Here is a 14,342-nt window from a genome sequence, read left to right on the forward strand (position 1 = left end):
TTCTGCAGATGTAGATCACTTAAGGGCTATTCCTCTGTATTTTGAAGAGCCATGGGTTTTGACATGGATCTTGAATGTATCAGGCAAATGGGTCTTTTGCCGTTCATCTGCTATTAATCTGTGTGTTGACTATTAACCTTTATCATGATTTCAGTATAAGCTTTTGTAGGTATTTAGCTTAGTTATGAATGTGTAAAATTAGAAACTTTACCCATGCTATTTATTTTTCCCTTCGCCTCTGCTCTTTCAGTTTTTTCTAAACCATTTCCTCATCTACAGTTTTTGGAAAATATTGTAAAGTATCCTACAAAAGTACTAAAGTTAAAAAATGTTTCAGCACAAATTTTATGATATTTTAAAATGTTTTTATTTATAGTCAAAACTTTTATTTGCCTATTCTGTGCCCACATAGTGATGGCACAATGTCTTCTGTGGTCAGAACATCATGATATCTGCACATACAGCTGTACTTTTTTGGATTACAGCTCCCATAATTTCCTGACCAGTGTGGTCCAAAAAGTAACTTTGGCAAGCATAAGACAAGACATGCAATACCTATTAACATGCCATATTTTGGGGTGGGGCCAGGTGTCTAGTTGGGTAGCATTAGAAGCTACCAGTTTATAAGCACCCTCTGTCCCAGGTGTCAACATCAGCACTGATTTATCTGTTGTGGGAAATCATCTAGGTGACAGCTGGGTAGGAAATATAGATCATGAGCCTAATCCCCAGGTTTATTTTATGGGGAGAAAAAAAGTAAGAATTCCTTAGGAGCAAGTGACATGGGTCACACTCTTGCTCCCACTCTTCTGCTCCATCACTTTCACATTGTAGTGTGAATGGCACATGCTCATGGTAATCATTTCCACCCTGTTCTCATGAGGCTGGCCTGAGGACCATTGAAGAAGAAGCTGCTCCTGAGATCAAAAGAGCAATCTCTGGGGATCTGACAGCAGAGGAGGAGCTTGAAAGAGCAATGGTGGAGGCAGCAATGGAGGAAGGCATCTATAGGGTAAGTGTGAGCAGAGAAATAAGATTCCCTTAATGGGCATTTAAAGTATTCCTTAGTTCCCTACTAGTAGACATATTGTGCCTATGATCCACTTATAGTCCCTATTCACAGAATCAATCGCCTCTTCCCCCTCTCATCAACTTTTCTCACATGGAAACATCATATATTCCTTGTCACCAAGAACACCCATTATTTTCTTGGAAGATAACTACACATGGCTTTTAAACTGCAATTTAAGCCAGAAAAAAACAGCTTCGCACAACATTGCCTCCAGTCTGTAGCTATTGTATCCCACACAGGATAACCTATTGCTGCACCCCTTTTCATTGACAGGGAAACCTGTAAATGAGCTCACAGTCATGCTAGTCTCCAGGTGTCAATCATGCTAATCAATCGAAGGAGCCCTGATTCTGCAGTGGTTATATGCCAGTGCTGCAGCCAATATTACAGCCACAGGGTTGCGAGTTTGATCCCAGCGCTCTAGGTTGACTCAGCCTTGCTTCCTTCCGTAGGTCTCTAAAATAAGTACCTAGCTTGTTGGGGCAATTAGCTTACATGTTGTAAACTGCTTAGAGACTACTTAGTTCAGTATAAAGCAGTATAGAAATGCAAATGCTATTGCTAGTCCTCAGGTGTGAAACATCACTGCCAGAGCAGTTGCAATATTGGCAGTCGCATGGTGTCAATATCTCCTCCTCTCCCCCCTTTCTTCTCTCTCTTACTATTCCCAAGCAGCCTAATTACCTCTATTTTATTTTATTTTGTATTTATTTTCTTTTTAAAAAAGAAATCACAGTAGCATGAAAAAGTGAAAATGAAAATAAAATTAAATAAACAGAAAGCATGCTGGGTAGGGTATAGAGAAGGAAGTTGAGGTTAAGGGGGAGTCAGGAAGAAAATGTGATGGTGGCAGTTCCATGACTGTGATGTATAGTGATGTGGTGAATATAAAAGGTATAATTCCATTTTCATTGATAAGCGCGATTGTAGCAAGAATGGGGCTCATGTAAAGCCCTTATTGTAATGAGCAGAATGTTAAAGATCAAAAACCTATCCTTTTCTGTTTGTTACTAGATGAGCATTAGTAATCTTTTATATCCAGTACTCCTCATTTTGGAAGGCAGAGCAAAGAGATTTGTGCATTATAAGGATAGTTCTGAATTAGAATCATAGAGTTGGAAGAGACCACAAGGGTCATCCAGTCCAACCCTCTGCCATATACTCTTTAAACAACATTAAAATACATTTCTATCAGTGAAAAACAAGGGCATTTATCTCTCTCTCTCTCTCAAACACACACACACCTCCCATGCACACATCTTCTTTGCAGCTTTTTCAGTTTGCTCTAAAGACCAAGGAGATCTACTTGTAACAAAGCTGATGCTCAAAGAGACAAACACAGAAACTGTTTTAATATGGATCTGAAGGAGCAACCATTATTGTTAAATATTTACATTTTGGGAGATGATTCATAGAATCACAGATCCAATTTGAATGTGATGACAATACTGGTATTCTGTAGTTCCAGTGAAGATTTTTATCGTGCAACTGTCTTGTTTTATTCATATAATCTTATTAGAGGAGGAGAGGAGACCAGATAACCACTTCTTCCTTTTTGTAAAAATTCTGTCAAGGAGGAAAAGTCAGAATTGCCTTTTGATTGACAGAGCTAGGAGACAGATTCCCACTTTCTGGAAGATCAACTGCCAATGACCTTGACATGAAGCTGATCATTATTATTAATACCCACTGTTCCATTATAACCAATCAATTAAAATGCATATGGATGCATTTAGTATGTGTAGTGGAGTCTCCTTTGGAGGTTTTTAAGCAGAGGCTGGATGACCATCTGTCAGGGCTGCTTTAATTACGTATTCCTGCATAGCAGGGGGTGGTCCTTGGAGTCTCGTCCAACTCTACAATTCTATAATTAGTTAATACATGCATGCATGCATGCTTTCTTTCCTCCAAGGAGAAAAAGATAGAGTGCATGGTCTCCCCTATCTTTTATCTTCTTATTCTTACAGCAGACCTGTGAGATAAGTTAGGATGAGGGAGGGAGAGCAAGTGAGCTTCATGGCCAAGTGGATTTGAACTCTGATCTCCCTGGTCTAAGTCAGAATTTTAGTCACTATACCACAATGGCTCTCACAAAGACCAATAACAATTGAATGATTCAGAAAAAACTTTTGTTAAGATTGTAGAACCTGTTTCCCATTTTTGCTGATCTTACAATACTTGTACTGTTTGTTTTGAGAGTTAGCATGATGACCTTTGCAGCCCTTCTTGTCTTTATTCTAAAGAGGTACTGTGGAGACTGCTTTCCCTCACCTACCCTGGCTGCAAAGGATTAGTGAGTCTGAGGGCCAGACTACATTATCTGTTTATCCATGTAAAAAACGTTAAATTAATGCACTTAGAATTCACTACAGAGCTGTACACACTGGGCATAAAGGCCCTGGGGGCAGAGTCGGGGCGTAGTGCCCACATGATGCATGCCCTGACTCTGCCCCCAAGGCATTGTGATGCTGCATACCAGTCCACACAGTGCACGGTTTCACGGCGCTCCTCTGGCACTGCGTCCACACAATGCAGCACCAAAGGAATGTCTTAAAGCCGTGGCAGCACAACTATCACATTCTTTCCAGGGCACAAAAAGGACCCCCTTTTGTGACTCCTTTTTGAGCCCTAGAAAAGCCACATCGGGGCCACAGCTGTAGGCGGCTGTAGGACACCTCTTAGGGGTGGTCTGCACAGCCTCTACATCTCTTTCTGATATACAACTGTGGGAATTACCTAGATTTTCTCTTCACCTATTCTTCTTCCAAAAATGCTTCCCCTTCTATGCTTTTTACTTCTGAATGTTTTATTTGCTGCAAAGGATAGTTTTCAGAGCAAATAGCAGCTCTGAAAAGTGATTTATTTATTTATTGGTGGGAAAATGAAATGGGGTGGGAGGGATAAACTCTACTCCCCACATGTTACAGTCCTGAACTATGCAGGACTATCTGTGAGTTCTTTTTGTAAAGAAAAAAAAAAAAAAGAGAGAGAGAGAGAGAGAGAGAGAGAGAGAGAGAGCTCTAAGATATCTAAGCATGATAGCCTGACACATTTTCGAGCTCAATATAAGGCGTTGGTTATTACCTATAAAGCCCTAAATGGCTTGGGCCCAGGATTCCTGAAGGACCGCCTCTCCCCGTACATTCTGCCTCGCACCCTCAGAACATCTGGGCAGCAACTCCTGAAGGTGCCTGGGGCTAGGTTGGCTGTCACTGCCAGAAGATCTTTTTCCACAGCTGCCACAGCCCTTTGGAATACGCTGCCCACGGAGCTCCGCTCATCTTCCACCCTGGCCCAATTTAGGAAGGGTCTTAAAACCTTCCTATTTAATCAGGCATTCCCCGACTAAATATCCTGTGGGCCTCCCTCCTCTCTCGTGGCCGTGAGGACGGGCTAAGGGGCTTTTTATTGTTTTTATGGATTGTTGTTTTATTATGGTTGTTTTTAATCTTGTATATTGTCTGCACTTCGGTGCATTTTGTTAGCCGCCCTGATCGTTTGGAAGGGCGGGGTACAAATAAAAATTTTATTATTTATTTATTTATTTTCAACATAATGTCCACCCTGGCTTTAAGCACGGTTGAATGTTTAGACCTCTCTCCATCCCTCAATGTGAGATGTAAAAGATGTAAGAAGTAGCAAAGTGACACAGCTTCTGTCTCTCCTCTTGAACTCAGAGGACAGGTGGTTTGTTCGGCCAAGTTGACACGTTTATGGAACCCAGCAGCCCTCTACCACCCCATGTGGCTAGCCAGAGACCTCTGCAGTTCACCGAAATGGGAAGTGAGGAGCTAGATTCCCCTGTGTTCCTTGATGATTTCCCACCTGGTGGAGGCACCAATGTGAACAACAGCAACAGCAATGCCAACAACAATGCAACAGCCCGGTAAGACCTATTGTGAGAGATAGAAGGTGGCGGGGGGGGGGGGGGGGATGACACTCAGTGTTATCATTAATTTTAGAGGACTGACTCTAGACTAGAGAATGCACCAAGCACAGTTTCTGAACCTGAGGCTAAGAATTAAAAGCTTCTCTTTGGATCTTTTCTTTTCTAAGGTGAAGTTATCATGGGGTTTCTTGGCAAGATTTGTTCAGAGGAGGCTTGCCACTGCCTTCTTATGGCTGAGATGGGAATCAAACCCTGCATAGTCCAACAATCAAACCACTATACTACACTGACTCTCTCTCATTAGTATGACATGCTCCAAATACCTCAGTCCACCTAGACAAGAAGTAAAATTCTGCACCAGCTAAAACTTCTAAACTATTATAAAGAGAAGCCCAATGGAATAGATGTCAGTAGGCCACCTTTGAAGATACAGCAGTATAAATTATGGCTAATAGGAAATTGGAAGTTAGTTTCCTGGTGCAGCTGATAAATACCACTTCTAGTTATTGTTGCAACCTGAACGATCAGGTGCAGAGGGAGAACACTCCAGAGCATGATAGGTTGCATGGTCTATACTGCATACATGATTAGCGTGGTCTAAACTGCATCCATAAGTTTTGTACACTGTATTGTTTTACTAGTTCTGTTTTAAACTATATTGTAAAACCTCTTCTGAAGAAATTAGGGTGCCATAAGTAAAAAATGACATGGAGGCACACAACAGCAACAGCAACAAAGCAGCTTTGAGTCCCATTTGGGAGAAAAGTGGGACAGAAATAAAAAATAATTAAATAATGACCCAAAATTTTTATCATTATCCCACAATAACCCAGGATGCTATTACTTTAGCAGCCTTAGGGTTTCATGAATTTTCTACAGGAAAGATGTTATTATGTAGTAAAGATGTGAAGGCCAAGCATGGGTGAACCTGAGTAAAGTGTGCATCATATGCTTCTTTGATGCTGCATTTACATATGTATAAGAGCACATGAGAAAAAATGAAGAAATATGGGCAGAGTTATTCTTCTCTGAAAACCATAGTCTGAGCTTAAAGTGTACAAATAGTTGTTTTGGATATCAAATAGGATTTACCATCAAATCCTGCCTAAATATGCCAGAGGCACCAGATCCCATCTGATCTTGGAAGCAGATGCAACTCAGTATATGGATGGGAGACCACCAACAAATACCAGATGCTGTAGGCTATATTTCAGACAAAAGAACTGGCAAAACCACCTCTAACTATTCCTTGCCTAGGAAAACTTTATGAAACCCATGAGGATTCCATAAGCGCGCGCGCACACACACATTTACCATCAGTGCTTTGCTCCTTAGGATGATGTATGAGAATGAAATGGGAGAAGAGAAGATACTGCCACCATCTTGTGAGTCATCTGGCCTAGGTGAGTTCCAATCCTGCCAAACCTTCTCCTCCTAATCTTTGTGAAAAGGGCACAATATAGTCAACAACCAAGGGATTTCCAGTACAAGAAAAATACTATAGTTCATTGTCTATATTCATGGTGGTATATTTGGGAAGGAATTAACTATTGCCTTGATAAAGGGGTCTGCATAACTGAAATGTTTCTATATTGATACAGCAAGAGACATTGGTCCACTAAAATCATCATATTTCCCTTTTTATAATTCAACTAGGGTTCTACAGTGATAGCCCTACAATACTTGCAAAACTTACCGGTAAATACCTCCAGGATTCCTCATGTCTCTTTTTTCTCCTCTAGCTAACAAATCCTATGTCCAGCGTGAAAAGCATCAAGGAAAAATGAGTGAGCTGACAGCACATGGAGTTCACAGCTGTTCAGAACTAGAGTTTTCCATCATGCAGGTAGATGAACTCAGGACCATTGTTATTTTTTATTGTATTGATTCATATCCCATCTTTCTCCCAATAATGAGTCTCAAGAGCTAACAATGTTAAAATAATACAGATTTTTTTAAAAAAAAAACTATACAAAAGCATTAATAAAAGTATAAATACACGATTTTAAAAATAACAAAACAATTTATAAAGTTAAAACATTTAAAAATTCATTAAAAGATTATATAAAAACCTTAAAAGCAGCTAAACACAGTATTAAAAGCCTAACTAATCAGTTTGTAAAAACTTGAAAGCATAAAAATATTTTAACATGCTGACAGAAGGAGAGTAAGACACTTGAGGGAAGGAGTTCCAAAGTTTGGGAGCAGCCATCAAGATAGCCCTCTGCCTTATTCCCACCAAACAAGCCTGAGAAGGTGGTAGGACAGAGAAAATGACCTCTCCAGACAATCCTAGGAGACTAATGGGTTCATAAAAGGAAGATACAGTCCTTCACAAAACCTGGACTCAAGCCATGTAGGGCTTTATATGTCAACATTAGCATTTTGAATTGCACTTGGAAATGGACCAGCAGTCAGCGAAGCTGTCATAACAAGGGAGTTGTGTGCTACCTGTAGTTAACAACCTGGTTGCAGCTCTTTGGGCTAACTGAAATTTCTTTGGGCCAGCTGAAGTTCACTTTTCAGAAGTAATGTCATTATGGTAATCCAAATGGGATGTAACCACTATGGCCAGATTTGACTTCTACAGGAACAAGCATAGTTGGCACAGTGCTGAAACTTAAGCTTCAAAACCCAGAGCTAAATCTAAGAACTCTGTGAACCTGCACCTTCAGGAGTGTAACCTCATCTAGCACCAACTGAATCCCTATTCCCAGATCTTTTAACTGACCAGGAGTACCTCTATCTTGTCTGGAAAATTTGTTTGCCCTCATCCAGTCCATCACAATTGCCACACACTGGTTTAGCACAGGAACAGCTTCCTTGGAAATGGGTGGAAAGAAGTGATAGACCTGGGTATCATCAGCATACTGGTGACACCTGACCCCTAAACTCTAGACAACCTCTCCCACTTTTATGTAGGTATTAAATAGTGTAGGGGATAATACGTGAACCTTCAGGACTCCACAAGCCAATGGCCAAGAAGTTGAGCAGGAATCTCCCAACCCGATCCTCTGAGAGCGCTTCTCCGGGACACAATGGAGCTACTGTAGAACAGTACCTCACATCCCAGAGAGGTGATTCAGAATGATACCATGGTCAATAGTACTGAAGGTCACAGAGAGGTCCATCAGAACCAGTATGTACACACACACCCTGTCCAGTTCCTTGTGACTAGAACAGACTCTATCCCATAACCATGCATGAAACCAGCCTGAAATGGATTTAGATTATCTGCCTCATCTAGGAACCCCTGGAGTTAAAAAGCTACCATACCTTGCCCAGAAATGGAATGTTGGAGACTGGCCTATAGTTATCCAGTATAGTAAGTAAAATCCAGAAAAGTTTTACCTACCCAGCCAGTCTACCTCTAGCCTGTTCAACCAGGAAGGGCAAGGATCTAGTAAATGTGTCTTGGCCTATTTACATTAGAAGGGCTGACTCTGCAATTGCTTTGAATTTGAAAAATAGCAGAAATTTGGATTGGCAAAAGAACAAGAAAACATAAAATGTGATGTCATCTGGATTGTTCATAAAAGTAAGTGAACAAAAGATGGCAATTCCAAAGAAGATAGCTAGTGTGGAAGCATCTTTTGTTAGTAATGGCATATACTGTACTTTGGATCTCTGCATAACCGTATTTATCCAGCCTATTCAGTAGACTGAAAAGTTAGTGTCCAAATGTAATGAACAGTCTCTCAAATCTTGCTGCTCCATATCCATACTTGAGTTTTCTACCACAGAAAATTGAGTCTCACGTCCTCTCTCATGGATCCTCACAAGTAACCAATCTATTAGGGTACTTATGGTACTCAGAGCTATAGGGATGGGCAGCTAGTGCTAGGAGCTCCCTCTGAGATATATTTGTTCTTTGCAGTTTCCCCAGAAGAATCCCACTGTGTCACAAGAGGCAGGTAATGATAAAGGATCACAGTCTCCAAGTGGTACTGAAGGAAGAACACCAAGAGATACAGAAGACTCTACTCCAGCCACTATCCAGCTCATCCAAGAGGTACCCTTTTGAGTACTATATGCTTCTTGCCTGGATCTGCATTGAATCTGGAATAGCATTAAGACAAATACTAGGGATAGGGAATGGTTGCACAATGGGCTCAAAATGATAATTGTCACTTTGAAACAATCTCACTCACAATGTAAGTCGAAGGCTTTCATGGCCGCATCATAGTTTTTTGTGGGTTTTTTCGGGCTGTGGCCATTTCTAGCAGAGTTTCTTTCTGACATTTCGCCAGCATCTGTGGCTGGCATCTTCAGAGAAGGCATTCTCTGAAGATGCCAGCCACAGATGCTGGTGAAATGTCAGAAAGAAACTCTGCTAGAAAATGGCCACATAGCCCGAAAAAACCCACAAAAAAATAATTTCACTCACAATTTTTTTGATTTATTCTTTTTATAATGAGATAGCAAAACAATTCTTGCAGACATCCGAAGATGCTTTATTACATGCAGGCACCAACCTTTAAAAAGCCCTGGTATGCCATGTTATATTTTGGAGGAAGAGAACTAGAGATTTGTAGTGCAGTGCTGTGGGAATTACTCCCAAGTAAATGTGCTGGAGAATAAGTAAGATAACTGAGCAAAACAAAATGAGTGGGTGCTTGTTTGACCAAACTGCTCAAATTAGTGGGTCAGTTCTACAAATTTTGAAAATTTCTCTGTTTCTCACCAACCCTGAAAAGTTCAGGATGAGAGGATGAAGGTCAATTGAGGTGAAGGATGTTACATCAGCAGGAGCGAGAACAAAAGTCAATTATGGATATTGACTTGTGCTGGCATAACGTGTTTTAACTTGTAATTTTTAACTATGTAATATGCTGTCATAACACGTTTTAACTTGCAAATAGAGGTTTCCTTAGGAAGAGCTACAGAGAGTTGTCAAGGGAAACTTCAGCCCTTTGCTGTTCCTTCCCTGAACATGAAAATGCCAGTTTTTACAAGCAGCACAATCAAGTTTTTCCTGAACTTTACCACTTGGGCAGGAGACTGACAAATGAAAAACAGGAGAAGGCCTTCTCTCCATATAGAAAACCGTCATATGAGAGAGGAAGGTTGTAGTCTGACCTTGCTCTTGAATGCTGTTATTCTGTATCTGAGGAGGGTTTCCCCTATTCTCTCCACTCTATTAAGCTCCCATTTTCTTTGGTAAGCAAAAACAGCTTGCTTATTGCACTGAGACAGAGGTCCAAAACAGAGTGCAGAAATAATCCAGTTTGAAACCGCTCCATGCTAGGGAATTCTGAAAACTGTAGATTTGTGAGACGTTTAGCCTTCTCTGTCAGAGAGCTCTGGTGCCAAAAAGAAACTACAATTCCCAGGACTCCCTAGCACTGAGCCAGGCAGTTAAAGCAGTCTCAAACTGGATTACTTCTGCAGTATCTTTTGGACCATAGAGACTGGACACCATGTTATGAGTTAAATGGGATGGCCATAATTTTAATATAAACACAACAATTACCAGTCAGATATATTCATATATATTTTCCCTCTAGTAGGCAATGGGTAGGTAAACTAAGATGGGGGGAGGCACCAGGCCTGATAGTTTCCAGATCAGCAAAAGCTCAAGCAGGGCCTTAAGTCGTGGTTGTCTGGTATGCACCTGGCAAGACTTGCCATATCAGTGAATCTGAGGGGTGTGCCCAAACAGTCCACTAGAGATGAGGCCACCTGCATCTGTCCAAACTGCAGGTTCCATCTCATCCGTCTAACCACCCCAGGGATCCCCCACCGAACCCATGCCTAATGTTCCCTCTTTCCTTCCCTATCTGCCACAGGAGGAGAGCAGCCCATCTTGACACTCTCTCCCCAACAAAGAAGGCAGACCAACCACAGCATGACCTACTTATGCTGAAGGCCTGGCCAAAAATGGCTGCCCACTATACTTGCAAGCTTATATATAGACCTATGAGATTCCCACAGGAGGTCCTGCAAGAGATCTGGCCCAACAATCAGGCCAGATCTCACTGTAAATCTTGCAGTGGTGATGCCATTGTGAGATTAAGGCCCAAACCTAATCTGATTAGCTGCTTGCAGTGACCCGGGCCGAGAACAATGGTACCAACCCAAATGGGCAACACTTCCCCCTCTATGATGATGTCAGGGATATGTCTTCAGTTGATTTTTTACATTATAGAAAATGTACACAATCTTCTGTTATGGGGTTGAAGGGGCAACTTTTTATTTCTTTTTCTCTCTCTACAACTCTTTTTTATTCTCCTTTCTTATATCATGCTTTGAGATCCTGAGAACTTTTATTTATTTTTTGCTGCCATGTCTTTGTTCAGGAAAGAGCTAGTGGCTATTCTGTTCCACTACATGAAGGACTGTCTATGAGAACCCATTTTGCTAAAAGCAACATGTCCCTGGCATTCTTGACAAAGAAGATACACCAAAGTATCCTGGAAGATGAAACCTCATCCCTTTAATGTGAAAAAATCCAAACACAGCAACAGAGCACTAGATATTTAACTGCTCTCCAGGGTTCCAGTAGAGCAACTGGGCAGCTAGCTGCATGAAAAATTTATGAGAAAGTTTCTTTCTCTATGGGCTTGGCACATGCCTGCAACTCATGTTTCATTCCCTTTTCTGTAGGCGCTGACCTCTGGGGGACTCCGTTCCCTTGCAAAAGACTATTCTTTTCTGAAAGTGGCAAGAGAGGAGATGGCTGCTGCCTTCCAGGTGGAGGTGGCTGAGATAGAGGAGGTGGCTTCCACATTCTTGAAGAGAAGAGAAAGCTCAACTACGTCTCTGTAAAAGTTCCAGACTATGGCCATTATAAATACCAGACTATAAGATGTTATCCACAGACCATTTTTCTTCAGCACTGCTACTATACAGTATGACCTGTTTGTCTGCTTTGGGGTGTTTACCATGAAACGACATCACTACTGACCCCAGACTGGTTTCTGTCTGCAGCATGATGAGCAAGCTGAAGAGATGTGGGGAGGGAATACTTTTTCCCCCCTTGAATGTCCAGAGAGGTGATTTTAGGAATGGGACAACCAGGGTATTTCACATAGATGGTAATGGGAAATCTTTTACCACAATCTCTACATTTTTGTGAGGTCTGTACCATGTAAGAGAGATGGATAATTACATTCTCCATATTATCATATATTCCCCATACATCATGTCAAAGCTTGTCCTAGGTTCCTCCCACTCTGCTTCAAGCATTTTCACAAACATTTTGAAAAGCACCCTTTAATAGCATTGTTCTGAACAAAAAGTAATATTGGTTAAAAACTAGCACTTTTAATAAACTGAAAAACCCAAGAATGATAATTTATTTATTTAAATGTGCATTACATACTGTTATATATAACATGTTGCTTTTGTTAACTGGTGTCAAGTCAGCTTCAATTTATGGCGACCCTATGAATGAGAGACCTCCAAGTGACCCTGTCAGCAACAGCCCTGCTCAGGTTTTGCAAAGTCTGAATCTGTAAAGCTATATTCCTCTTTTCCTACCACCTTCAACTTTACCAAGCATTATAATTTTCTCTAATGAGTCATGTCATTTCATTATATGTTCAAAGTACAATACCCTTGGTTTTGTTATTTTAGCTTCTAGTGAGAGTTCAGTCTTGATTTGCTCTGGATTGACCAATTTATTTGTCTTTTTGGTGGTCTATTGTATCTGTTGACCTCTCTTCCAGCAGCACATTTCAAATGAGTCGATCCTCTTCCTGTCATTGCCTAGCTTTCACAATCATATATAGAAATTAGAAATACTAGGCCCAGAATATTCTGACTTTGGTATTCAATGATATATTACATTCAATGATATATCTAATCTGTTCTTCAAAAAATTTGGAGGGGGCACTCTATAAACATAAAACCTATACAGCAATACATTCAAAACCAATAAAACCTAAACACTAATCAGTACTGATGCATACATTACTCACATAACTAAAAGTGATTAAGGTGTTTTTGTGTTGCTGAATTGTTTTATTATAGTTTGTGCTGGAAAAACCAGTAAAATATGCAGTAACATCTCACACCTTTAAAATGTTTTCCCAACTCAGACTCAAAAACTTTGGAAAGACATTCAGGCTAAGGCTAATAGAGTAGAGTAAGAGATCTAACAGATTCTCTCATTAAACATACTCCAAATGATCTACAGACTGACCAAGAAAATACGCAAATGTTGTGCTCAGCAAAAGACAGAACAGACCCTCTCATGGCCACAGGGGTCTACCACATACCGTGCAGCTGTGGACAAGTTTGCATAGGGACCACCAAATGCAGCGTTCAAACACGAATCAAGGAATATGAGAGATACTGCAGACTGGGCTAGCCAGAAAAATCACCAGTAGCAGAACATGTAATAAACCAACCTAGGCATAAAATGCTATTTGAAAACACAGGCTGCAACTCCTACTTGTGCTTATCTGGAAGTGAAGCTCCCTAAGCTCAGTAGGATTTGCTTCTGAGTAGGCATACCTAGGACTACCAGGGAACTGCCCTCTGGAATTCAAGACAGGAAAATGCAGTATTTTTTAGTATGGGCAAAGGCTATTCATTCAAAAAGCAAAGGACCCTTTCAGATTTGGAAAAGAGGAGGGGTAGAAGTGGAAGGTAAGGATCGGCTCAAAACATTTTGCTGCCTAAGGGAGAATAGCCAGCAACATCAACTTATCCAAGTCAAGGTGCAGAACACCTAAAACTAGTCAAGTTATTTTGGCATTTGAAATAGAAAAACTCAGAAATTCCCCTCTACCTTTTTGGTAGTCTGTATGTAGTCATAATACATTCATAACAGTTGGCTATCCTTTCATGATACCTAAAATTTTCTGCCTGAGATGACTGTTTCATGCTGCCAAGCAAGGAAACTTCCAGACATCCTCCCCCCAGGTGTATGAAATGTAGGTGCCACAATGAAAAATGTAAACCAAAACCATGCTTCCATCTGGAACAGGCATAATGATCAATGGATAGTACCGGAAGACCTCTGTTTGGATCTCCCCAAGAGGCCAACACTTCAGCAGTCGATTCATACTCATTGAAACTACCAAGTGCGTGTGCTGTGTACATTCCAGTCGTTTTTTACTTATGGTGACTCTAAGGTGATCCTAACATGGGGTTTTCTTGGCAAGATCTGTTCAGAGGAGGTTTGCAATTGCCTTCCCCTGAGGCTGAGAGTGAATACAAATCCACATTCCCAGTTCATAGCAACACAGCTGAGTGACTGACTAACAGATTAGAAAGCTGGACCAAAACTAACAAAATGAACTTCATCAGGGATAAATGTAAGAGATTACACTTGAGCAATAAAAATGAAATGCACAGATATAGGATGGGTGACACTGGCTTGACAGCAGTGCATGTCAAAGGTATCTAGGGGCCTTACTTCACTGCTATTTT

General features: G+C 40.9%; 1 protein-coding gene across 1 annotated transcript in view; it reads left to right on the top strand.

Moving 5' to 3' along the window:
- Positions 1–12,251, top strand: part of CACNA1S (calcium voltage-gated channel subunit alpha1 S) — a 95,955-nt gene extending 83,704 nt beyond the window's left edge. Inside the window, exons 39-44 of the mRNA XM_042464027.1 lie at positions 884–1,012; positions 4,750–4,958; positions 6,297–6,364; positions 6,704–6,807; positions 8,839–8,973; positions 11,568–12,251. Of these exons, the coding sequence (XP_042319961.1) occupies positions 884–1,012; positions 4,750–4,958; positions 6,297–6,364; positions 6,704–6,807; positions 8,839–8,973; positions 11,568–11,729 (807 nt within the window). The 3' untranslated portion in view covers positions 11,730–12,251. The remainder of the gene's footprint in view (positions 1–883; positions 1,013–4,749; positions 4,959–6,296; positions 6,365–6,703; positions 6,808–8,838; positions 8,974–11,567) is intronic.
- Positions 12,252–14,342: the final 2,091 nt, after the last annotated feature.

This window comes from Sceloporus undulatus, chromosome 4 (genome assembly GCF_019175285.1).
Source record: "Sceloporus undulatus isolate JIND9_A2432 ecotype Alabama chromosome 4, SceUnd_v1.1, whole genome shotgun sequence".
Taxonomy (NCBI): Eukaryota; Metazoa; Chordata; class Lepidosauria; order Squamata; family Phrynosomatidae; genus Sceloporus; species Sceloporus undulatus.